General features: G+C 42.4%; 1 protein-coding gene across 5 annotated transcripts in view; it reads left to right on the top strand.

The window, feature by feature from the left end:
- MYO1D (myosin ID) overlaps nucleotides 1–27,035 on the top strand; it is a 350,547-nt gene that overhangs the window by 107,427 nt on the left and 216,085 nt on the right. For all 5 annotated transcript variants that reach the window (XM_079905380.1, XM_079905378.1, XM_079905379.1 and 2 more), the window contains 8 exons: nucleotides 422–517; nucleotides 4,423–4,539; nucleotides 6,204–6,407; nucleotides 10,916–11,061; nucleotides 11,139–11,253; nucleotides 15,672–15,842; nucleotides 19,362–19,432; nucleotides 22,880–22,954. In XM_079905380.1, coding sequence (XP_079761506.1) covers nucleotides 422–517; nucleotides 4,423–4,539; nucleotides 6,204–6,407; nucleotides 10,916–11,061; nucleotides 11,139–11,253; nucleotides 15,672–15,842; nucleotides 19,362–19,432; nucleotides 22,880–22,954 — 995 coding nt within the window. The remainder of the gene's footprint in view (nucleotides 1–421; nucleotides 518–4,422; nucleotides 4,540–6,203; nucleotides 6,408–10,915; nucleotides 11,062–11,138; nucleotides 11,254–15,671; nucleotides 15,843–19,361; nucleotides 19,433–22,879; nucleotides 22,955–27,035) is intronic.

Here is a 27,035-nt window from a genome sequence, read left to right as displayed (position 1 = left end):
AACATATGACTGGCTGCTGACACCTCTTAGTTCTGAGGCAATATTGACTTTTTCTGAATTTGAAACATAACCCTATGCTGTCCAGATAACAAGGCTGCTAAGCACGTGACCACCACAGAGCACAAGCTCCTGTTTTACAAATGGCCACAGTCAAAGCAAAACCTTTCATGCCAGTTATGTTGTGAAAGGGCTAAGACTTTTTTAAGGAATTTTCTTCATGACTGTATAACATTGTCCATCACTGATGATGTTGAAGCCATTACCTTCGAGGTTTAAAAAAATAATCTTCAAAGCTAGAAACAGGAGGACCTAAGTGAATTGGCCCAGAAAATGAAAAAAAGCTAGACTACCAGTAAGAATACATGGTGTGTTAGGTTCAGGATGTATTTTGCTAACTTATTTTTAATTAACTATTTTTCAGCTACTCCAAGGAGGTTCAGAGCAGATGCTCCGCTCTCTGCATCTCCAGAAATCCCTTTCATCCTACAACTACATCCATGTTGGAGCCCAATTAAAGGTAAGAGTTTCCTTTTTGAGATGATTCAGAAATAGAATCAGAGAATCAGAAGGGACATTAAATAATTATCTGGTCCAGGCAGCTGCCTTTAGGCAAATGAATGGCTCTTTTATTCTATTCTATTTTTAAAATTCTCAGGGACGGAGATTCAATATATTATTGACTCAATAACTTTGCTTAATAACCCATTACTGTATTTTATCACCATCCGATAGGAAAGAAGTTTCTCTCTTATGATCTTGTGGGGTTTTTTAAAATTTTTAATCCTATTACTTTTATTTTGACACTATAAAAATATTGTTACAAGTAGGAAACCCACCGCAAAAGAAGGTACCATATCATTTGGCCAAAGGCAAGTTGGTAAGACAAAAGAAAGTTTAAAAGCACTGTGGTTAAAAATAAATAAATAAATAAAAGCACTGTGGTTGAACATGGATATCAAAGATTGCCATTCACTGTTCTTTCCAATAATGATTTTGATGTGTTCTAGAAATAGTTTTGTGACCCTTGGAGCATTTCTATTCAGCCTTCAAGTTTTTTCCATTTTTTTCCTCCTTCCTTTACATGTAAGCCCTTGCTCACACATATGCAGATCTTTTTGCCCTTTTATTTCTAATTAGTTTTCTGCTATATATATAATACAATTTCTGCTAGCCATTTTATAGCTAATCCTAGTAATATAGTAGCTTATTGATGATAGGTTATAAAACAGTAATTGCAGTGTTATCCAGTTTTGTTGGGGGAAAGGTGTGTGTGTGTGTGTGTGTGTGTGTGTGTGTATACACACACACACACACACACACATATGCATACACACACGGACACATATACACACATGGACATACGTGGAATGCGATCTGGAGGGCAATGCACCAGGGTTTTACTTGTTTACTCTGGATGGATGAGATGATGGATATTTGTGTTCTGCTTTCTCCGCATTTCACATTTCTTCTATAATTGAAAATGCACAGCTTTTGTAGTTGGGAAAAATAAAAGAATTTATAAAAGGAAAGAATCTAGATGTGGGAGGTGTTTCTTTTTTTCTTTTTTTTTTGTAATTATTGCTCTTCATCTTAAGCTAATTATATCTGCATTACTGGTTTAATGGTATTTTTATGATTGTGCATATAAATAAATGATATTTAGCGTTTTGCAATTAATTTTCCATTGTTTGAAATTTAAGTTGCATGAATTTTTTACTTTTACAGTCGTCTGAGAACAGGATGTTCGGCTGAAAATTAATTGAAAGCCAACAAAACCCCAGAGGGCAATACTCCAGCTTTCTGAGAATAGGTCAGAGGTACTCTAAGGATGTATAAAGGATTGTAAAATCAACACTTAAAAAGCCAGTGACTGAAAATATTCTTTTTAAATCGAATTGTCTTATTGACCAAGTGGCTTTTGGCCCGATCACGTAGAGCCCCACAGAAAGCAAGTATTAAATAAACATTTAGCCTTTTTTTCAAAGCTAAATTTAGCTTAGGTTCCCTTTCCATCAAAGTTTTCCATTCCTATTCCTCCCCCTCCTTTTTTTCTGCCTCTCTAATAAAAACAAAGAAGCAATACATGATCACAGTCAAAACCTAAAATAAAGATGAACCAAAAGGAAATAAAAATATGCTAAAGCTCACCATGCAGAGATAATTATTGATAACAACAGTTTATGTGTATATATTTATTCATGGAATCATACAATAAATCCTGATGAAATAAACCTTTTACTATATTATAATATAATCATTAATATCTTCCCATGTAAACAAATATAAATTAATAGAATGATTTTAGTAACTGTAAAGTATTGCACTCTGTGTGTCATACTTAGCTATTCTCAAATATAGGACTCATGTACAATTACGACCCTGTGGGTTGCAGGTGAGGTAAGACCCAATTAAAAGTCACCAAAAACAATAAGGAACTTGGTTATCTCACATAACAAGAAGCCCTAGGATGGGGCAGTTCCAGACGTGGCGAATTCCGTGCCTTAACGGTGTTGATAGGGACCCAGATGTTCATTTGTTTCTCCCACTTACCAGTCCTGCCATCCTCACTGGGTCGGGCTGGTCTGCTACAGCTGATTTTCCTCATGGTCCCCAAAGGGCAGCAGCAGTTCTAGGAGTCACAGGCAGAGGAAACGTTCCTGGCCGTAACCCTTGATAAGCTAGGGAAACCTCATGTCTTATGGACCAGAATGGCATCACATGCCCATGGCTGACCAATCACTTGGTAAAGGGAATAAGGTCCCTGTGATTTGTTTAGACCAATGAAGATTTACCTCCTGAGGCTGGCGCCAACTCTGAAGAACGGGTGCACTCAGGGAGGGGTAAGCAAATCAGGGCTCTATCGACAAGAAAGAGGTGGGGCTGGGGAATGCCTGTCAGGTGAGCAGCTGACAGTTGTCCTCAGGACGACACGTAGACTTTGTGTCTGGTTTCTTTGCAGTTTCGACATGGTTGCAGCATCTAATAATAGTAATGTCTGATACTCAAGTGCTTTTTATGTGCTAGGAACTAGGGAGGTGCTTTATATAAGTTCTCCTTCCATTCCCACAACAACCCTGTAAGAAAGGTATTATTATGCCCATCGTACCCACGAGGAAATTGAGACTTTACAAGGTGGACCGTCTCACTCAGAGAGCTGGGCGGGGGAAGAGCTTGCCTGGTCGTGTCCTGGATGTTAGAGGAACACGTGCCCATCAGGCAGAGGGGAATCTTCCCTGTGCTGTTCCTTAGCAGGTGAGCATCAGGCCAGGTGTCTGTGTCCCGGCCAGAGCAGAAACTCACCAAGGAAGAGATCAGGCCCTGCGCAGATGCTGCTTTGGGAAAACTGCTAAGATAGGCAGTTACCGTTGCTTTATTGTAAATTTTATTGACACACGTGTATTTCCAACCTGAGGGCTGCAGATCCTCAAGGCAGGCGATTTATCTTTGAACCCCCGCCTTGATCTGGCTGGGCTGCTACAACAGAAATACCATAACCTGGGGTGCCTTATACACAACAGAAGTTGATTTTCACAATTCTGGAGGCCGGGAGGTCCAAGATCAAGGCACCTGCAGAGTCAACGCACGCTTCCTGGTTCAAAGGTGGTGCTTGCTTGCTGTGTCCTCACAGGGCAGAAGGACCAAGGGATCTCTGGGGTCTCTTCTATATGGGTGCCAATCCCATCGTAAGGGCTTCACCCCCAAGACCTAATCACCTCCCAGAGACCCCACCTCCTAACACCATCACCTTGGGGGCTAGGATTTCAACATACGAATTTGGGGGTTGGGGGACAGACATTTATTCTGCAGCAGCACTTCTGTGCCATTTAAAGATCTGACTTGCTGAATGTTTGTTGAATGCCTGAAAAAGTGACGTGATAGTCCCAGACCATTTCCTAGCTTGCTGAATGATCAAGGCAGGCCCCTTGGCTTTGGGAGGCCTGCTCTTCCCCACCCGTGGAGTAGAAAGCCTGACCGTACACGCGTGGGAGTGTCGTTTCCAGCCAGGACAAGACTAATTGTGGAACAGAAAGCCACAGACGACAGTAGGTAGCCAGGCGTATGTCTCGGAGGCTCCGTCAGTCAAGAGTTTCCATTTGTGGTTTCACATCTCATGCCACTTCCTCCACTCATCCTGGAGCTTCTCTGAGCCAGCTCAGGGCTTGCTTCCTCACCGAAGTTTCCAGAAGTGTTCCTCGTGCTTGTCTTAGGTGACGGCGACTCTCACAGTTGGGCACTGTGGGTGCTGCGTTATGTTTCTACCCCCGAAACCATTTTTATTTTCTTTGAATACCCATCATCCCTTCAATGACGTACTCCAAAGGCATCAAGACCTTGGCTACGCTTGAATTTAGTCTCATAGTTTTTGGATGTTAATGCTCACATGCAGTGTCTGTGACCTCAGTTTCCTGTTTTCATTCCTAGTCGTCTATCAATGATGCTGCAGAATTCAAGGTAGTAGCCGACGCCATGAAAGTCATTGGCTTCCAGCCCGAGGAGATTCAAACAGTGTATAAAATTTTGGGTACTATTCTTCACTTGGTGAGTGGGGACGCCTTTCAGAATTCTTCGCACCTCCCTGTGGGACTAGGATGTTATTTCAGAAGGTTTGGGGTTTTGTAAAAAGTAATTTATGTAGAGAAAATTCCTCTGACATTTTGAAGAAATTTACTCTATCTGTAGTTTCCTCCTACGTGTTCTAATAATATGAGGGATTTTCCAAGCCACCGTGGGTTTTGAGACTGTGGCCTTAGTTCGTTCACTGCCTTCCTGGTATGTCAGACTTCGAACTGGTTAATTTCAAAGGTAAAAGGGTTCAGCAGTGATGGGACCATCAGTGGGATAAGCTAAAATCTCTTGAACAGAGCAAATTTCTAAAGGCATTTGAAACATAGAATCATAGATTTCTAGAACTAGAATTTTGGCGATCTCATTTTATAGACTGGAAATGACTGGCTTCAAAGCACATCCAGTTCATTGCAGCCAACACCACGGACCACCCTGGCCCACTTATGCACAGGTTATTTTCCACACATCACACCAACCTTAGAAGTAAAGAACCATCAGTCAGAGTCCTTTCATTACTGTCTATATGATTAGAGATGTTGAAAACATAATGAACATGTAACCTGGTAGTAAATGAGTGACAACATGGATACAAGTCTGGAATAAAAACGACCTTTCGCTTTCCTGTGGCGAGATTTAACTCTTAAGTGAATCAGAAGTACACAGGACCTATATGAAAAATATTATATAGCAGTATATAAACAATCTCTTAAATGTTCCTGACTAGGAAGACTTTAACATTCTAAATTGTCTCATTCTTTCAACTAGTTTATAAATACGCTGCTACAATAATCCTTCAGAATCCAAAGAGGAATTTTGTCTTTCAGTTGATGTAATGATTCTAGAATTTACCTAGAACAATAAACATGTAAGAAGGTCGAATAAAATGTGTTAGAGTAGTAGGGAAGGGGGAGCAGGGGAGAGGAGGCACGACTAATTCCACCAGGTTTAAAATGATAGTAAAAGCCACAGTACTTTAAAACTTGCTGCATAAATTCAGCACCAGAGTAATCAGCAGATTAGTTCATGTGCTGGACACTTGGTAGGTGGCTAATAAGTATTTATTGCTTATTGAATGAGTGGAATATAAACGGACTCAAAAACTTGGTGGGAATTAATATGTAATAAAGGTGATATTTCAAATCAGGAGGAAAAGCTAGACTATTCAATCAATGGTGTCGGAGCAACTAACCATCTGAAAAAATAAAGTTAAATTCTTACTTTACACCACATACCAACATACATTCTGGTGGATAAAAAGCTTAAATGTAAGAATAGCTGTATGAGGAATAGAAGAAAGCATTAAATATTCATAAAATCTTCAGAGTAGGAATGATCTAAGTATAACACCAAAGAAGAACCCTGAAGCAAATGATTCATAGATTTGACTACATAAAAATGTAAAATTTCCATCCATCAAAAACATATGCTGAAAATTAAAATATAGATGAGTGTCTGGAGAAGGAAAAATGCATAAAACACTAGGTTTTTATATGTTGAGATATTAATGTATTTAGGAAAATAGGCGCTCCAAACAAGATCCCTTGGAATTCTCTCTTAAACTAGCAAATATATCCCTGACATCGTGTTTCAGAATCTCACTGGAAGTGGTGTGTCTTGGTTTTTCTCTTCTGATACAGGGAAATTTAAAGTTTGTAGTGGATGGTGACACGCCTCTGATTGAAAATGGCAGGCTTGTATCTATCATAGCAGAATTGCTGTCCACCAAGACAGAGATGGTTGAGAAAGCCCTCCTTTACCGGACGGTGGCTACGGGTCGTGATATCATCGACAAGCAACACACAGAACAGGAAGCCAGCTACGGCAGGGATGCCTTCGCTAAGGTGGGATTTTAAAGGCACTGTGTCTGCCTTGTGAGGGTTCTGGTACCAACATTTCTAACATCATGGGGAGGAGGTTGTCTCCATACACCACCAGTTCTCTGTGATGCCAGCAGGGCGTCCTACAATTTAACTCGATTCTAACACTGTCTACCGGAGATAGTATCATAGTATCACATCCCACAGGGTAAGGGCTCAGTCCCGCAAGCCTGTCCCCCAACACACACACACACACACGCACGCACGCACGCACGCGCGTGCGCGCTTATCACCTGTGCTTCTGACCAACCAGCTATAGATGGGAAGTACCAACAACCTCCTCCTTGGATTCCATTAATTGCTAGAGTGGCTCACAGAACTCAGGGAAACATTTACTTACATTTACCGGTTATTAAAGGATATGATAAAGGATACAGACCAACAGCCAGATGAAGAGATCTACAGGGCAAAGTCTGGGAGGGTCCCGAGAACAGGGGCTTCTGTCCCCATGGAGTTGGCGTCCGTCACCCTCCCAATGTGTGGATGTGTTCGCCAACTGGGAAGCTCCCAAACCCTGTACTTTGGGGATATTATGGAGCGTCCTCGTGTAGGCACAGTCAATTATTAACTCCATTTCCAGCCCCTCTTCCCTTTCTGGAGGATGAGAGGTGGGACTGGAAATTCCAAGCTTCTAGTCATGGCTTGGTGTTTCTGGTGCCCAGCCCCCAGCTAGGAGCGCACTCAGAGTCACCTCCCTAGAGTAAAAATGCTCCTAATGCTTTTATCACTCAGAAATTTACAAGGGTTTTAGGAGCCCCGGGTCAGGGATGGGGTCCAAGACAAACATCAGAACAAGAGATGCTCCGAGTGTTCCTATCACTTAGGAAACTACAAGGGTTTCAAGAGCTCTGTGCCGGGAACCAGGGGCAGAGACCAGTATATTTTCTATTATCTCACAGCCTGGTGTTGATCTCAGTTTCATTTTTAGTGAAATTCTATGAGGAGGTGTTCAGACGTTCCTGGAAAGTAGGTTAAGCCTTTTGAAACCAGAGTGGTACTTTTTGACCAGCACGGTCTCAGCACCCCATGGCTGTGAGCATCGCTGCCAGAAACATTCTCAGAGAAGCAGAAGCCGACTGACTGGGGAGCTCAGGGCCCCTCGCTTGCACAGGCCCCTTTTGTGGCCCTTTGTTTTGCTTTCCTCACTCGATAATGCTTCGTGCAAGTCTCCTTCAAGCCAATTGGTGGACCCATTGTTTTAGTGTCTGTGTGGTGATGGGACCATAATTTATTAACCATCCACCTCTTATGTCATTCACCTTGTTCCCTTTTTTTTTGCCACTATAAACAACGCTGCAAATTCTTGTCCATCTTTCCTTACACACCAGTGCTTTTATTTCAGTTAGATGGCTTCCCAGGAGTGAGCAGGTCAAAGGACACCCTGATCTGAAGCTTTAAGTGACTGATTTTCTGGGTGTACAGTGATACCTCATTGTTACTTTAGTTTTCATTGCTAGTGTATTTGAGCATCTTTTCCTATTTTTGTAAAGTATTTACATCTGTTCTGAGAATTGTTTGGGTATATGTTTGTACATTTTTCTTTGGGGCTGTTATCTTTTTATTGTCCATTTGTAAGAGCTCATAACTTTAGCCTGTTGTCTGTTATCCATGTGGCAAATATTTTATTTTCCCAAGTTTACATTTTCTCTTTTTCTTGTTTGCTGGTTGATTAGGTTGCTACATACTCCATTTTTTTACTCTTGTAAACCTCTTGCTTGGTTTTTAGTCTTCAGAGGAATTTGAATTTATCCAAATGCAATGGAGAGTGGCATATTTTAAGCAGAGGCAATGTCAGCAGGTTTGAATTTTTAAAATGATGGCTCTGACCTTAGTATGAGAATCTTATGGAGCAGTGGGTAGGGCAAGGGTGGAAGCAAAGAGACCAATTAAGAGGATATTTCAGTAATCCAGGAGGATGATGATAGCAGCTTGGACGGAGAAAGTAGCAGTGGAAATGGGGAAAAGAGGATGATTTGAGACAGACTGTATCTGGAGAATAAAATCCACAGGACCTGTTGTTCTGGGGCTGATGGAATCAAAGATAATTTCTGACATGGTCCAACCCACCTCTCCTGTCTCATTTCCTGCCATATTCCAGACTCATTTCTCCCCTCTACCACATTAGACTTCTCTCAGGCTTACATGTTGTCTTTATCCCTTTATCCTTCCAGCCACAGGGCCTCTGCACTGCTGTTTCCTCTGCCTGGATTGTTCTTCTCTCCCCCTCACCTGGTTAACTCTTACCATCCTTCTGATCTCAGCCCACTTTCTCAGAGAAGCCATCCCTGGCCTTTCTGAACACTGAACAGGTTGAAGTCTCCTCACATCCCATGCACCTCATCCGTGCGTGCGTGTGTGCGCGCGTGTGTGCGATTTTCCTTCACTCTACTCCCTGAGCTCCTTGGAGACAGAGACAGTGTTCCTGTTACTTGGTACAGTATCTCCCACAAGCTGCACAGAGCAAGTACCCAGCAAACATTTAATGAGTGAATGAATCCCCAAGTTTCTGTTTCTATTTATTTACGGTTAAAAGTTGGGTAGGAAGGACTTCCCTGGTGGCACAGTGGTTGAGAATCTGCCTGACTATGCAGGGGACACGGGTTCGAGCCCTGGTCCGGGAAGATCCCACATGCTGCAGAGCAACAAAGCCCGTGCACCACAACTACTGAGCCTGCACTCTAGAGCCCGCGAAGCCACAACTGCTGAGCCCGTGTGCCACAACTACTGAATTCTGCGCACCTAGAGCCAGTGCTCCTCAACAAGAGAAGCCATTGCAATGAGAAGCCCGCACAATGCAACAAAGAGTAGCCCCCGCTCGCCACAACTAGAGAAAGCCCGTGCGCAGCAACAAGGACCCAATGCAGCCAAAAATAAAAATAATTAATTAAATTAAAAAAAAGTGTTGGGTAGGAACAGTTTCAGGAGATGGGAAGATCAATAGTCCAGACAGGACATAAGTTTGAGACAGCTGTGAGACATCCAAGAGTGTTGTCAGGTAGGCAGTCAGACACGGGAGCCTGGAGCTCAGAGGAGAGGTCTGCATTCAGGTGATACATTTAGGGGTAATATTATATCACCGTTCTTTAATGTTGTACGAAATGACTTAAAGGGGAGGAGATAGGGAGTGAAGAGAAGAGGACTAGGGAGAGCTCCAGCTTTTAGAGATCAGGTAGAGGAGGAGACCTCCTAAAGGCCGCCGAGGAGGGGCAGCCAGTGAAATAAGAGGAAAATTAAGAAAGTGCGGATTCAGGTCTTCCCTGCGGGTCCAGTGGTTAAGACTTCATTCTTCCACTGCAGGGGGCGTGGGTTCGATCCCTGGTTGGGGAACTAAGTGCCCGCATGCCACCTGGCATGGCCAAAAACCAACTGACAAACAAGAAGGTGTGATATTACGAATCCCAGAGAGCAGAATGTTTCAGGACGAGAGTAGGAAATTGGGTTGAGTGATGCCGAGTATCTGAGTAAGATGTCCCTGTAGAGGTACAAGAAAGGGTCCAGGGCTTCCCTGGTGGCGCAGTGGTTGGGGGTCTGCCTGCCGATGCAGGGGACGCGGGTTCGTGCCCCGGTCTGGGAGGGTCCCGCGTGCCGCGGAGCGGCTAGGCCCGTGAGCCGTGGCCGCTGAGCCTGCGCGTCCGGAGCCTGTGCTCCGCAACGGGAGAGGCCACAACAGTGAGAGGCCCGCGTACCGCAAAAAAAAAAAAAAAAAAGAAAGGGTCCATATAGAGGTGCTTGGGGTCCTTGATGAGCCATTTCAGTGGAGTCATGAGAGAGACGTGAAGACTGGAGTGGCTGGAAGCGTAGAGGGGGGAGGGGGAGGGGAGGAATGGAGGTGATGTGTATGGATGTGTGTAGGTGAAGAGAGCGGGTTGCTGGAGGGAGATGTTAAGGAAAGGTTTTCTAAAGATGTGACATTGCAGTGCACGTGTGTGTCAGGATGTGAATGTGTGTGAGTGTGTGGTGCCTTTGTCCCTGTGTGTGTTTGCATGTGTATCCTTGTGCATTGACTGTGTATTTGATTCTCAAGGAATTTGAAATGGTGGCCTTTTGGCTCAGATCTTTATTTAGCATTATAAATCAATGTTTATATATTTCGAATCCATAAGGCATAGGACTCATTGGTTCTCTGCTTTTTATAGTTGATGAGATTAAAATAAAGCCATGAAGTGACTTATATGAGGCAGTAGGCAAATTATGGGTCTTAGCAGGGCACAGAAACACACCTAAGGGATGTTGTTGGAATTCAACACGTGTAGTGACCCATAATAATCTTTTAAAACTCCAACCATCGTGCTACGTCGTATAATTTTTAAACAGATGATCTGCATTTTTCAGCTTAGAGGATTAACAGCTATGCTAAATGGTAAGGAGGAGGTCAATACGAATTTAATTCAATAGGAATTTAAAACCTCACAAATCCAAACAGGGGACTCATTTCCAACGGGCAAGAATTTACGATGTCATTTTCATCACAGGCCATATATGAGCGCCTTTTCTGTTGGATTGTTTCTCGCATCAATGATATTATTGAGGTCAAGAACTCTGACACCACCATCCACGGGAAGAACACGGTTATAGGTGTCTTGGATATCTACGGCTTTGAAATCTTCGACAACAACAGGTAAACCGGATAAGGTACTGAAAGCCCTATTGTTTTTTGTTTGTTTGGTTGAGCCTAATTGATTCCTTTTCTTGCAGCTTTGAACAATTCTGCATCAATTACTGCAATGAGAAGCTCCAGCAGCTGTTTATTCAGCTGGTCCTGAAGCAAGAACAGGAGGAGTACCAGCGGGAAGGGATCCCCTGGAAGCACGTGAGTGGACTCATACAGACTGTTCACGATAACGTCAACTCTTAGCATCTTGGGTACCTGCTGGTCTTCTTGGGTGCTTGAAACACCTAAACCTTAGCTTTCCTTTTTAGGATATTGAAATATTCCAGTTCATTTTCAGGGTTGATAGGTGGGATTTCTCTAATTTGGTCGGAGTCTGGTTGGTGCCCAGAAAAGGCTGAGTTGAAAATCAGTAAACTTATGTTCACTTTACAGCTGGTACCACATAGGTTTTTTGATTCACATTTGTTAGAGTTTAGCATCATTTATAAGTTATTCAGAGCAGCAACTTACGCCTTCAATTGGCTGAACTTTGCTTCCAACTGAGTTTCTTCCCCTTCCTTCTTTCTTTTTTTGCTCTTATTTCTCCTTTTTTCTTCTCCTACTTTGTAAGCCAAGTGGCATTTTATTGTCTTTGGTTAATGAGGTTCATATTCCCTGAAACCCATGCATGAAAACAGGTGTATTAACTTTGATTTCCATTTACTTTCCTTTGTGTCACACAACAGTTATCACCTCTCTTCTCCTGGCTCTCTGTGAACTTTGTATTTGTCACTAGCCCGATAAGATACAGCCAGACAGTATGATTGATGCAGGATGCAATACCACAGATCACAGCTAAAAACATGACAGTTAGACCTCCTGTTCACGATAGAAATGGGACCTGGTAATTTTCTTTGAAATTTGTATTTTTAAACAATTTTGAGGACAGACATAAAGAAATCAAAAACTTCTCTGAGTTTCCGTAAATTTCTGTGTTTATCATTTTGCCAAATAGTATAGATAATGAAGTCCGTATTTGTATTTTGATATCCAGTGTAAGCAGTAAAAAGCTATTTGAAATGCTGTATTTAAATTACTTTTATATTCCTTCCCATCTTCCTACTTTCCATCTCCTCTCATTCAGAAAAAGGAGATACTGGTATGATAACCAGCTTTCCTGCTTCAAATTTCTTCTTTGCCTTCCATCCATCGTGTGTTAAATGTTAGAATACTGTAACAATTTTGTTCAAGTATAGTAGTATGAATTCTACGTATTTACAAATAAAGCAAAGGGTGTATTATTTTTAATAGGAATACCTACAGTTTTGATTCAAAGAGTGAAGTCTCATTGCATATTTAAGATGGCATTCAATTCAGTTAAGTTTACACGCAGCTTTCTTAGAACGAATCTGCTGCATAACATAATACACGATTATAGCTGGGGCTTAGGTTTTTATAGCAAACTTAATCATAAAACTTGTTATTCAGATGTGGTTCAGAGATACTGGTCCAAAATACCCTTTAACAATCAGAATATCAAATTCCACAGGCATAGTTGATAAAGGGAAAAGTCAACAGTTGCAGGAGACTATTCCAAGCATCTGAAAAAGGAGCAAAAGCCCTTTAAAACAATTCTTAGTGAAATAAAGCAAGAAAAATATGACCTAGCGGTAACAGAAAGCTCACTCCAAAATAATAGTTACTGAATACAGCCCGGGTCCCCAAATTAGGATCTCCATCTGGGCAAGTATTTCCTTTAAAAACCCCAAACTTTAGAACGTAGTGATTAATTAAAAAAAAATTATTATGGAAAATTTCAAGCACACATAAGAGCGGAGGTCACAATATAATAAACTCCTTGTACCCATCACTCAGCTTTAATAGTTATCAGGGAATTGCCAGTCTTGTGTCATCTGTACCCCACCCACCCCCAGATTATTTTGAAGCAAATCTCAGACATCACATTATTTCATCTGTAAATATTTCAGTGTGTTTCTCTAAAAGATAAAGACTTTTATAAAAAACCATAGGCACGACACCATTATCACACCTAAAAAATTAACAGTAATTCCTTAATGTCATCAAATATGCAGACAGTGTTCACATTTCACATTTCCTCAATTGTCTTAGAGCTTTTGGTTTTGCCTTTACAGTTTGTTTGAATTTGGATCCAAATAAGTTACTTACGCTGTGATTGGTTGATACGCCTCTTGAACATCCATCGATTTTCTCCCCTCCCTCCCTCCCTCCCTCCCTCCCTCTCTCTCTCTCTCTCTCTCTCTTTTCCTTGCAATCTTTTGTTGAGACAATAAGTCATTTGTTCTTTAGAGTTTCCCACTGTCTGGATTTTGCTAATGGGGTTCCCGAGGTGTCACCTAATCTGTTTCTCTGTTCCTTATATGTCTTGTACATTGGTTATTAGATCTAGAGTCTCGACTGGTGTCAGGATCACCATCTATTTCATAGGTGGTATGTGAACTTCCACCAAGAGATTCATAATGTCTTGTCTCCCTAATTGATTCGCCTTTACATGATTTTGGTGCAAGTTTACAAGTCATTTTTAGGTGCTGAGAACTTGACTCTCAGGCACAAAGCTGCTCTATTTGGAGTGAGGGTGGGAGCCCCAGAGCCCTGTGCCCCTGAGCCATCCCCTCTCATCTCTCTTTGTCCCCTGCATCCGCTAAGAAACCTCCTGGGAATACCAGGTTGCTGGAAGAACCTAGTTTGAAACCCACGACTGTAAGCAATGTTTGAAGCCGCATTAAACTGTGAACCAGAAGCTGCTGGACTCTCCAGCAAAGACTAATCACTTTTAGTTACACAGTTGGAATTTGGGGAACTTAATTCTTTTGTTCTTGGCACAAAAGACTTAATCTTTAATTCCATAGTCACAAAGTCTACGATTTCAGCTGTTAATTAATACAGAGTTCCTGCTTTTTGAATATTTTAAACATATTTTTTCCAAAGATAGAAATAACTTTTCTCCATAATGAGAAATGTACTAAGTGCCCACAATAAAAGTGAATACTTAGACCAGGGCTTCTCCATCTCTGTACTAACACTTTAGACCCGATAACTGTTGTGAGTCTGTCCTGTGCTTTGTAGGATGTTTAGTAGCATCCCTGGCCTCTTCCCACTGGATGCCAGCAGCATTCTACTAGTCACGACCACCAAAAATGTCTCCAGACATTGCCAAATGCCCCTGGGCGGCAGAGTCACCCTCTATTGAGAATCACTGATTTAGACAAACCAGAAAAGTATAAAAAACAAAGTTTGCAGAAAAGCCACCCAGTTTGCAGACTTTCAGTCCATGGAATACAGAGGAGGACTTGCAAGACTAGGGATGGAGCTGAAAGCCACAGACAGATAGCTGGCACGAGCCCTTGGATTTTAAATAGCATTGAACAGGGATCCATGAGACACAGTAATACTCTATTGTGAGTGTGTCGATCTTACAGAAGGTAGTGGGGACGACTCTCAGTTCAAGTACCTCCTAAGTGAGGTGGGACACATCAACACACAAGATTAAAATGTATAAGCTGCCCGTCTTCAAATGAGGTACTACAGCTTTCCTGAGTCAGGGCCATGTGTGCTTTCTGTGTGTATGTAGGCTGCAGCTATCAGAATAGACAGGTGTAGAAGAGGATTATTACACAGACCTTGTGTGTGCTGAGGTGGCTAGAGAGCATGCAGTTATTTACAACTTTATTCAGCCTTGTGGAAGCAAATGAAAAGCTTATTCTTTACGGATACTTATATCTCAGAATTAAATTTTTTTATATTGTACCCTGGAAACCTCTGTTAGACCCATATGTGCTTTTTAACTTTTGGAAAACTGAAGGAGATACTCTTGGGGATTTTTAGTCAGCCAGGGCCGTGTAACTAAAAATGCAAGTTCTCGGAAACACCTTAACTCCATCAAGTTCAATATCAATGAATACCTCAAGGTTATTTGTTGGTACTTAGTGAAATCTGGGTCTTGCGGTTAACAGCCAACAGATTGAGGGTCTGATGAATAAGATTAGGTGCAGGATATGAAGACAGGATTAAAACAAGAGTTAGCGAAGGGAGAAACATTACTTTATAATTTTTGCCTGGAGCTGTACTCATTTAAGACAAAATGTTTTATGATAAAAAGTCCACAAATACATTTTTTAAAATAAATTTATTTATTTGTTTGTTTTTATTTTTGGCTGTGTTGGGTCTTCGTTGCTGGGCACAGGCTTTCTCTTGTAAGAGTAGCGGGGGCTACTCTTCCTTGCAGTGCGCGGGCTTCTCATTGTCGTGGCCTCTCTTGTTGTGGAGCACGGGCTGTAGAGCACAGGCTCAGTAGCTGTGGCGCACGCACTTAGCTGCTCCTCGACATGTGGGATCTTCCCTGGCCAGGGTTCGAGCCCATGTCCTCTGCATCGGCAGGCGGATGCTCAACCACTGCACCACCAGGGAAGCCCCACAAATACATTTTAAAAAAAACCTCTGTTAGAATGTGTGCTCATTTTAGCGTTATCCCTCATTAGTGTTGTTCACCTCTTTGACGCCAAAGTGACTTAAATTCCTGATACATATGGAGGCATTGCTGTTGCACCTGTTCCTGGTTTCCGTTCCCTCTGGAATTGCCCCTTTGCTGTGTCCTACAGATTGATTACTTCAACAATCAGATCATCGTGGACCTCGTGGAGCAGCAGCACAGGGGCATCATTGCCATCCTGGATGACGCCTGCATGAATGTCGGCAAAGTCACCGATGAGATGTTCCTGGAAGCGCTTAACAGTAAATTGGGCAAACATGGTCATTTTTCCAGCCGAAAGGTAGTGTGTATAATGAGAACTTCCTCTCATTTTGATCATTAAGATTTTCCTCATTGTTTGACAGAATTAAATGACTTTATATGTTGGGTTGAAAGAATGTCCACTCAAGTGAGAAGGACCGTAAACATCCATGAAATGATGTATTGCTGTGGATAAATTCCGCCTTTCTGGTTTATAGGATAGCGAGATTGATAGACATCATAATGTCCAGGAGAGGGCGCTCTAGACTATTCAATTTGCTAGAGGTAGGAAAAATGAACATGATTCTTTAGAAAGCATGATGTCATTTATAACCAATAGATACAGAGTCCTTGTTCATGTGCTAGGATTTTGCTCCTGCATCTGATAATTCTGGCACTGAAAATAGCTTTTGTCCTTGACTTTTTACTGTAATCCTCAGTTACAAAAATGTAGTATGTGTTCTCTGCTGTAGTTCTTCCGACTATGTGACTTTCTTGAAAACAGAGAAATTCTAGCTGAAATCCTAGTGTTACAAGGAAACTCATTCCTGAAATGAATGGTTATCCTTCTTAAGTCCCTATTTTTCACATTCTAAAAATGTTATAAGCAGATCGTATCTCCATGATAGTTGGTGGCAGTCGTGGTTATCCGACATTTGTGCTGTGCCTTGCATATAGTATGTTTGCCGTAATACTTGGCATAGAAGAGACACGCCATCACCCCTAGGTGTTCCCTACAAATGTAGGCTTGTCTAACAACCATAAACTGAAGGAAAAACAGGCCCCATTCTTCTTCACTTCCAGAAGGAAAGGGGCCAACGTTTCTGCTCCTCCATAATTCCATATAAATCTATGACCCACTGCCACTTTTTAGCATGAATAAATCTGTATTCTGACTTTGTCCCTTCTGAAATTATGTAATCAGAACAGTAAGATTCCCCCAACTAACTGGAGAAAGCACAGATCATCAAGAAATAGATTACTGGCTGATATTTATTTTAGACTAGTTTATTTCTAAAATATTCTCCTTGGTCTGTTACTGAGGACTAACTTGTAGCGTGCTGTAAGTCAGCTTTCAGATGCTACAGTCTGATCTTTGACATTAGGGGTCTAGCTAGGGTTATTCCTTCAGTCATTTCCTATTTATAACACAGATACTTAAGTGCGTCTCATTTTCCAGGTACAATCCTGGGTGCTGGGGACAGAGCAGTGAGCCAAGTTAGAAGCCACGTAAATAATTCAGAGTGGTGCTTTTAAAGACGGCATGATTACAGGGCAAATGTCCTGTCTCTGAGGGGTTGGGTATAAATGTCCTTTATAATCACAATTCAGGTTTTGGAGACTCGCCTGGCATTGGTAGACAATCTGTGTTTGTTAAATTCAGTTGAATTGGGCACAATCATACCAAATAGATCTTTTGAAATATTGAATTCCAAACTAAAACAGGCAAGGCTCCACTTTGTTTAAATAAATAACTATGATTCTCATGTGAGAAATCACTTCATTTTGTTATGTTTCACCTTGGCCATTTATACGCTCGGATTTATCAACCAAATATTTTGAAATATAATTTCATATTTACAGTAGAAACTGTACGTACGGTACTTTTAAGCAGCTGCTACTGACTTGATAGGAAATGCTAAATAGTAATTTATCTGTGGAGGTGGAATTTTTTTTTTTTTTAATGTGGGAGCCCAGGTTTTCCCAACTCTCAGACCAGGTGGCTCCTTTCTCCCTCAGCATCCTCCCCCAGACAAATCCTGAGATGGAAGTTTTTTGTGTGTTCTTTTCTGGGATTTTTGCCTAATGAAGGAAAGAAATGAAATAACCAAGCTGTCAGGATATTTCCATCACTATGAGTCTTTCTGTTAAATAAGTGCTATTATTCTGTATGTTAAAGCAGGTATTATCATTGCTATTGGTTATTAATGATTAGCTAGAATTATTGGCAGGTTAAATAAGAAGTTTCTGGCTTATGCTTATTTAGGGGCTAAATTGTTTCTCATGCCTTAAAGTTATCATGGAGAGGCAGGCAGATGATCCAATAAACCATAAAATAACTCTAAAATATTATTAACATATAAAGTTGAATGATAAATACATAACTTGTATTATTTTTTATAAAGTAAAGAAAAATCTAAAAACTTCTGTGTTTAGATCAGTTAAGACTTGGCAGTATCCAAATGTAAGAATATTCAATTATAATAGTATAGATATCTCTTGGGTCCTTTTCCTTTGGGCATTTGATAAGTAAAAGGGTTTTGTAAAAGTGGTTCATAAGAGAGAGAGAAGGAAAGAGGAATTAAATGAGACCCCTCTGAATGTTAGACACTTTGGTCTCCATAGTTCATTTAACCTCCAGACCAACTCTGAAATAAGTGATTACTAAAGGAAACAGAGCAAGTAGGTGGGAGAGCCAAGATTGGAACCTCGGAAGTCTGACACTGACTTCCTATAATTATTCATTTGTTGAATTAATAGGCTAATTATTCCTTTAATAATGTAGACATCCACATAGAACCCACCAGCCTGGTTAGGGTTGTTTGTTGTCTGACACTACAAGTCAAGTGGTGTTTGTATGTAACTGCACTCGATGCTTAGGGATTCTTAGACGTCTGCTTTTGAATCTGTAGGATATCAAGTGATCCTTCACAGGGCGGTCAAAGAATCTAGGTGCTACTGTAATAAGGAAATTGCAGAAAGTTATAGAGACCCAGGGCTATATAAAAACTGCCTTCCCATAAAGTTCCTCTTCAGTGAGAAACAGCCGCAGAAGGTTGATCTGGGAAGCGATAGACCTGGAGTCCCGGCTTAGCAGAAGACAGGTGAGCCAGGTTGTTGTGTACATAGGAGAGCACAGACGTTGCATTCAGTCCCAAGAATCCTTCCCAGAGCTACCGCTTACCAGCTGGACCTTGGGCCCGTTACCTAATCTCTTTGAACCTTAGTTTCCATGTATGTAAAAGAGAGCCCATAATACTTAGGTTAGATGTCAGTTGTGAGTATGGAATGAGATGTCCATGCCTAGGAGGTAGCAAACCCTCAATATGGTCCTCCTTAAGTGGGACATGGAGGAGAAAGAGACTCTGTCAGTCAAGGTAGGCTGGGCTGTGTTAAGATAGCAGCCAAGATTTAAGTGTCATAGACAATAGAAGTCCCTCCCAGGGAACCAGCCTTCTTCCATCTTCTGGCTCTTCCAGCCCCTGGGGACTATCCTTCTCTGCATCCAACTAGTGGGAGGTGAAAAGAAAGTACAGAGGAGAATCACCCACTTCTTACCTGCTTTGGCCTTGAACAGCCTCAGCTCACTTGAACTCACCTTCCATCATCCAGAACTTGGTCCCTCGGCCAAGAAATGAAGTCTGACTATGTGGACTTCTGGTGAAAGTTCTCAGTCTTTACCACATTTGCCAAATTAAATCAAGCCCCACTCAGTGTGATTTCCTTCCTAATGATATCGTGATTTGTGACATGATTATCCTCTCCTATTAAGTTGGAATATATTTTTAGGGAAGAGAGAATGTCTGTTTTCAAGATCATCCCCTTCTTGATTTCTTAGCTCTGCGCCTCGGACAAAATCCTGGAGTTTGATCGAGATTTTCGAATTCGGCATTACGCAGGTGACGTGGTGTGAGTATCTTACTGTGGTACCCGATGTGCTGATTTGCATGCAGCCTCGCTTCAGAAAATATAGTCAAGGAAAATGGAAATTGCTTTTCGTATTCATTTGCATTTTCCAGCCTTTTCATATGCCAGTATATTTTAATTTCTTCACTTAAAACATTGCCATAGCTTCATTCATCCCTTGCTTTTCAAACATTTATTGAAGACACACCACGTGACCGTACACAGTTCCTGGCATTGTTGGCACTCAGTCAGAATCAGCTGATGGTTAAATAAACCATGGAAGTACGTTAAGAACTGGGATAGAAAGGTGGGTAATATGGGCCGTGCCCTGAAGAAGCTAACAGTTTAGTGGAGGATACAGGCAGAATACATGATAAGTCGTTATAATGGAGAACAGAAAGGGTTAAATTGGAGACACGCAAGGCATTATGGGAACACTGCGGAGGAGTAATTAACCCAGAGTGAGGAGTGTGGCCAAGCCTTGTAGGAAGTGATGTCCCAGCTGAGTCCTAGAAGTAAAAGAGGCTTAGTCAGAAGACAGAATTAGGAAGAGAAGAGTAAGAGAGGGCATTCCAAGCAGAAGAGATAGCAGGCCTGCAGGCCCAGAGGTGAAAGTCACCATTGTACATAAAGAACTACTAGTGGTTGGGTAACTATATGAGCAAAAACCAGTTTACCATATGAATTTTCAAATGTTATTTGAAAAAGTGAAATTCTCACAAGCTACATTTTCTGATTATAGTACAATAAAAGTAGAAATTGGGGAAGAAAATGAAACTAAAAAAATATAACCACCTTAGTATTTTCATTTCCTAGGGCTGCTGTAACAAATGACCACAAATTGGTGACGTAAAACAGTAGAAATTTATTCTTTCACAGTTCTGGAGGCCAGAAGTTAGAAATCTAGGAGTCGGCAGGGCCACACTCTGGAGGCTTTAGAGGATTGTTCCTTGCTTTCCCCAGCGTCTGGTGGCTGCCAGCATTCCTTGGTTCGCGGCTGCATCACTCCAGTCTCTGCCTCTGTGGTCACACTGCCTCTTCCTCTTCAGGGTGTCTGTGTTAAATCTGCCTCTGTCTTAAAACTACACTTGTGATGGCATTTAAGGCCCACCTGAATACACGGGATGAATTTCTCCTCCCAAGGTCCTTAACGTAATCACATCTTTTACCATATAAGGTGACATTCGCAGGTTCCAGGGAATTTGACATGGTTGTCTTTCAAAGGTGGCATTTTCCAGTCTGCTACACTTACTATGTTTTGCCCACCCAACACTGCTTACTATCTTGTTTTTGTTTGAAGTCCCCTCTTTTCCTTTCTGCTTATTTTTTACATTAGGAATTCTATTCATGTAACCCATTACAGGAAGAAATTAAACAACGACAGAAAGCAAATGATCGTCTCTATAGATGCCAAAAAGACATTTGAGGAAATTTTAATAGCTGTTCCTGATTTAAATTAAAACTCTAGAATCATAAAATAAAATGGCTCAAAATTATCATTCCCCCTCTGTCAAACTAGCCGTTAGTGCTGGGATGGCGCCATTATCCGCTTTTTCTGGTGCTATTTCCAGGTTCCAGAATACTGAAGAGGGAAGATCCAGTACCACGCAGATACCTGCCTCTGAAAATCCAGGCCTCACTTATAGGGTACTTTTTATACAGCCCAGGTTGGCATAACTGCAGAGCTGGACAGAGGCCTTAGAGAACATGCAGGGCATGAAGAAATTTATGCAGAGTGTGTAAAATTCTTACCCAAGGTCACACAGCAAGTGTATGGAACAGCTGAGACAATAACTAGGCTTTCAGACTCGCAGTCCAGAAAGCTAGCCAGCCCCGCAGGGGAATATTTGATGCCTCAGACTTACCCTCCTCTTCTTAGGCTCTTCTTAACCCTTTTTCAGATTTTTGCTGGGTATCTTCTGTGAGCACAATACTTTATAAAGTATGGTCCCTGCCCACAAAGAGCTTTCCATGTAAGATGCATACATACATACGTGGTTGTGTGCATTTATTTATTAACACACACTCCCATATATATACACACATACACACATTTATATGCATACACTGATACAGCAAAAGATGGTTGAGCATAATTGCCATATGAGTGATAATGTGTTGTCAGAATTCAGAATAAGCAAATGATATAATACTTCTAACTGTGTGTGGTAAACCCAGGAAGGCAGATGCTGGTCCTTGGGTGCTAGGAATTATTTTTATAGGAAAAAGGGGAAAGGAGGCTAAAACTATTTAGGAAGTAGTAACTAGGCCCATTTGACTGGAGCGTATCCTTTGGTGGCATAGAGAAGTAGAAACGCCTAGAAAAGTAGATTGAGATCAAATCACAATGAGTCTTAAAGGCCAAAATAAGGAGTCTGAAGTTTGAATTGTATGGGTCCAGTGATAGACGAAGAGTCAGGTGACTTCAAGGGCTCAGTCAGAAGAGACTTGCAGGTATTAGGAAGAAGACCGAGGTTGGAGGACGCGAGGAACTAATTTTGGACCTGACGGCCTTAAAGTATGCCCACGGGCAGCACAGCCTGAAGGAACGTTCTTGCAGAAGTAGACATGTAAGGCTGGAACATTGGTGCGAGGTCGGGGTTCGATGCGATTGACAAGGAAGACGGTACAGTCAGGCAAGAAAGGAGAGCTGGAAGCAGTGGCTGCCTCTGTAGGGTTGCTACTTACCCAGCCTCCTCTCAGCCTGCTGTACTCATGTAGAACCCTCCCTTCCTGTTATCCCCCCCTCATCCCCCAGTGTTCTCCCTCTAGAGCCATGCCAGTCACCGCAGCAGAGCAACCCCCATTCCTGCCTTTGTCACCAGCTGCAATCTTAGCTGGACCCTCAAGACGTTGCTCGCGTCCCTTTCTCCAAACCATGGACACTGACCTTTTCACTTCCTCTTGAGCACTCCTCGCATGTGCCTGCTCCCGCCCTTTCATTTAATCGGTTTCCCTGTGTGATCTGCCTTCCTTTCTCTTCTGCTTATCCAAATCTTACCATCCTTTGCAGTTCTTCTTGGATTCTTTTCTCCCACCCTGAGCACAGTGAGCAAGCCTTAGGCAAGTCATTTGACCTCCCTACGGATGAGACTGTTAGATCCTGTACGTTGCCGTTTTGCTTTTATCTTAGGAATGCTGGATGATAAATACAGCTGTCTTTTTAAAAGTCATCGCCTTGAGGTAAGCAACAAACCAGTAGAGAATGATGATCTTAATCATAATGATGACACTGATGTTTGCTCTCCTTTTGAGGACTAGAAACAGCACCCACTCTGTACAGGAGGTGAATTTGTTATTCTTTAACCCAGCACTGGGTGGACAGTATTAGCTTTATAGATGATTGGTTGCATAATTTAACTGTGGAAAGGCGTGTAGACTTCTAGAAAAGCTGAAAAGTGGCTCTCGCTTGGTGAATAATCTGTTTTCTTTTTCTTTTTTCTCAACTAGCTATTCTGTCATTGGTTTTATTGACAAAAACAAAGACACTTTATTTCAAGATTTCAAGCGCCTCATGTATAACAGGTAGGATTGAAATTGTATTATTTGTCTTTATGTTAAGCTCTTTGACATGTATATTACATAATATGTATGCCCGTTATTTTATGTGACAATTTTAAGAGTTTCTGGTAATTTTTCTAGTTCTGCTTGACCATACTTAATGAGTGAAATAATATATTACTTTATGATGATAAAATCTGTAAACTTAGGGCAGGAACCCTGTTATTAATATGATGTTCCTTGATTTCCCTTGGGTCGCCTCAGTTTCTCTGTTCATTGCCGCCATCCTCCAACACCCCCGCCAGTGTACGCAGCAGTCCCCCGGCCAGGCCAGTGGCCATGGGAGAGTGTCAGATAACCTCTGGCCCAGCCGAAAGCTTTACATACTCAGATTCCCACTGTAGCGTCTTTGTAGTGTCTCCAGCCAAGGGACCACCCTGATATCAGAGTGGCTGTGGTGTCAGTGGTGATAGATCCTGAGTGGTCAGAATCTTCTCACAATCCAAGAAAATGGGAAAAATCTGTGGAGAAATAAAACCAGGCAGAGGAGAGCAAGTTCACACCCAGTACGGATACCTTGGAAAGAAGGCCTACGAAGCAGAGAAGCTTCCTAGCCAGCTGCTCCTTTTGGATTAAAGTGTTGTCGCTCATGTATTAAGTCTACTCAGCCTGTTGGTCAGTAGTTCAGACAAGGTATATGGAGCACCTCTGAGCTACACTTTCTTCTGTGCTCTTGGGGTACAAAGCCCCTGCCCTCCCGAGGTCTTTTATTCTAGTGGAGATGACAGTTAATAAAACAATAAAACAACAAACTTTCAGGTGGTAACAAGTGCTGTGAAGAAAAGTAAAGTAGGTGAGAGATTGAAGGGTACAGACCAGGAAGGGCCGGGGAGGCATTACAGGTAGGGTGGTCGGAAAAGGCTTCTTAAAAGAGGGGTCATTTGAGCTGAGACCTGAGTGAAGTGAGAGCGTGAACCATGAACATGGCGGGGAAGAGAGGGAGAGCATTCAGGCAGAGAGAAGGGCTAGTTCACCAAGGCATTAAGGTGGGAACGAGCTTGGGTGTGTTGAGGACGGGAGGAAGGCCAGTGTGGCTGAAATCAGTGAGGGGAGGCGAGAGCGATTGGGAATGACTGCAGAGAGGTCCACAGGGCCCAGCTCATGAAGAGTCCATGAGCCAAGCATGATGGGAAGCCATTGGAATGGATGATGTGATATGATCTCTATTTTAAAGAAATCATTGGAGCCGCTGTGTAAAACCCAGACTGTAAAGGGCAAGAGTAGACATGCAGAGACCAAGTAGGAGGCTCGTTTGGTGATCCAGGCTGAGGCATGGATGGGGTTACAGAGATGATGAAAAGTGGTCTGAGTGGGTGATGTTCTGAAAGTAGAACCAGCAAGATTTGCTGATGGATAGGGTGTGTGATGTGAGAAAAACAGAAATCAAAGACGATGCCTGAGCAATGGGGAAGGGATGCTTGACTGTGGGAAAGACAAGAGGAGGCGCTCATTTTGGGGGGAAATCAAGAGTTTCGTTTTGGATATGTTTTGTCGGAGGTGCGTTTTGGGCATCCGGTTGAAAATGCCAAATAGGCGATTGTTTGTGTGCGTTTAGAGCTCGGAGTAGAGGCGGGACTAGAGATGTAAATTCATGGTCACCAGTCTGTTGATAGTATTTAAAGCCATAGTCCTGGGTGAGTTTGTCTAGGGTGAGCAGAGAGAAAAAATAAAAGAGAGAAGAGGTTGGTTGAAAGATGAATCCCTGAGATACTCTACCATTTCGAGTCAAGCAAGGAAAGAGGAACTAGCAAAGGAAACTGAGAGCACGCCTGTGAGTTAGGAAGAAAGCCAGGAATCTGGTGTCAGGGAGGCCAGGTCAAGTAAAAAAGATAAACTGTGTCAAACACTGTCAAGAGCAGAGTCCTATGAGGACCAAGATTCACCATTGGATTTGCAAACATGAAGGTCATTGGGACCCTGACAACACTGGCTTCAGTAGAGTCGTGAAGGCAAGATGTCTGACGGAAGCGGGCGCAAGAGAATGCAGAAAATGAGAATGTGGAGAAGGTGTGTTTCAACAGTTCTTTCAAGAGGTTTTGGTGTAAAATGGTTCATCTGTATGGATGAAGCCTCCAAGAGCAGAGATGGAGCCGTCACCACTAGAAAGTCACAGAGATGTGGGAATGTGAGAGGGGACCCATGTAAGGGCTGGTTTGGGGAGAAGAGAGTTTCAGAAAGAAGTTTCAATGCTCGGTTTATCAGGTAAGATGCACCCATTTTGAGAGAGAAATCAAAGAGTCTGGCGTTGCTCTGTGTGTAGAAAATGTCAAAAAGTCAAATCGGAAAAACGGCCTCAGTCGGCCAGTGACAAAGTCAGGGTGTGTTGCCCGGGGAAGGCAGCAGGCTGTGTACCAGGAGGCTGCACAGGGTGGCATTGGTTACCTTCTTGAATTATCACAGCCCAGAGATTCAGCTCACAGAGAACAGCTGCACCTTCTGGTGGTGGATTCACGTAACCCCCAGCTCACAGGACCAATGCAGAAACAGACCAGCGAGCAGATTTATCTCCAGTGGACAGTCTAACGGTCTCATGGTATGGAACACTTGCATGGGGATAACAGGCTCTTCTTCCCTATTGGAAAACCTGCCTGGGAAGTCAAATAGAACTCTGTTAATTGACCGTGAAAAATGTTACCTATAGAATGCTTAATTGCTTGGTAAGCCTGGAATCAGAACAAAAGAACTTAGATAAATCCAACAATTAAGGGCATCAGTCTAAGATGAATCCATTTCACAACAGGGATGGTCTTGCCAAAGGTATAAAAACATTAAAAGTCTGTTCATTGCAACTTGTATATATCTCCGTAGTAGGAAAGGCCTTGCCAGGGGGATGGAAAGTCTTGAAATTATTTTGGTTAAAACCATCCTCCTAGATGGTGTTTAGGTGGGCTACCTTTGCCTTTTCGGAGCTGCCATGGCTAAATGACCTTTCCAAATTCAATCCTTTCTTTCTTTATATCTGTTTAAAGAGTAATGCCTGGACCTCTAGTTCTGTAGAGTATCCGTGCACGTGTGCAGGCGCATGCATGTGTGTGTATATATAAAGGGAAGGAGGCAAGGAGCAAGCAGGTGGCATGCGAGGTGCACAGATCGCTCTTTACCACTCCCTCGTTAGCCAGCTAAGTTCCGCCTTATCTGTTAGATGTACTGGGTTTCTGGATAAATAAGCTTCCCTTTTAAGGGAAAGTTTCTTTTAAATAAGTTTGAAAAGTATGTTGACTTACTGGCCTGAAAGTTCTTTTTCTTTAAAACAATTGTATGTGTCTGTTTTGATTCATTATGCATCAGTTCTACTGTTTAATAATGTAATAATAATAAACATCTTATTTCCTTCATTCTCAACATTCCCCCCTCCCTTCATTTACAAGATAGTGTCTGAAACAAGACCGAAAGGGAGTAAGGTGCAGCTGAGGGCAGAAAAGCCAGTGATTTTCTGTCTTTGATGTGCATCAGGATTTTCAAAGTGCACACGCTCTAGTTTCTGGAAATTCTATTCCAGAGGTGTTAGGAAGGCATCCAGGCATTGTGGGCACTAAAGGTTGAGAACCATTGCCTCAAGTTCTCTCTCTGCTAAAGATTGAAATGGAAAAGTTAAGGAAAAGCAATAAACATTTATGTGGTCTTTTTTTTTTTTTTTTTTGCCGTACACGGGGCTCTCACTGCTGTGGCCTCTCCCGTTGCGGAGCACAGGCTCCGGACGCGCAGGCTCAGCGGCCATGGCTCACGGGCCCAGCCGCTCTGCGGCATGTGGGATCTTCCCAGACCGGGGCACAAACCCGAGTCCCCTGCATCGGCAGGCGGACTCTCAACCACTGCGCCACCAGGGAAGCCCTATGTGGTCATTTTTATTGATACGTGTATCATTGGAAAATTATGGAATAGGAGTAGAAGGTAATAAAACTGGGTCCATGAACCACAGATCATGCATTATTTTATAGCCACTTTTGATGGTAGTTGTCCCAGCTTGCTGGCAATGGCGAGGGTTAGGACTGTTTTTCTTTTTCTGCCTTCATTCACAGACGCAGTCAGTCTTCACCTCACTGTT

Source organism: Stenella coeruleoalba, assembly GCF_951394435.1.
Source record: "Stenella coeruleoalba genome assembly, chromosome: 19".
Taxonomy (NCBI): domain Eukaryota; kingdom Metazoa; phylum Chordata; class Mammalia; order Artiodactyla; family Delphinidae; genus Stenella; species Stenella coeruleoalba.
This window is presented reverse-complemented; position numbering and strand designations above follow the sequence as displayed.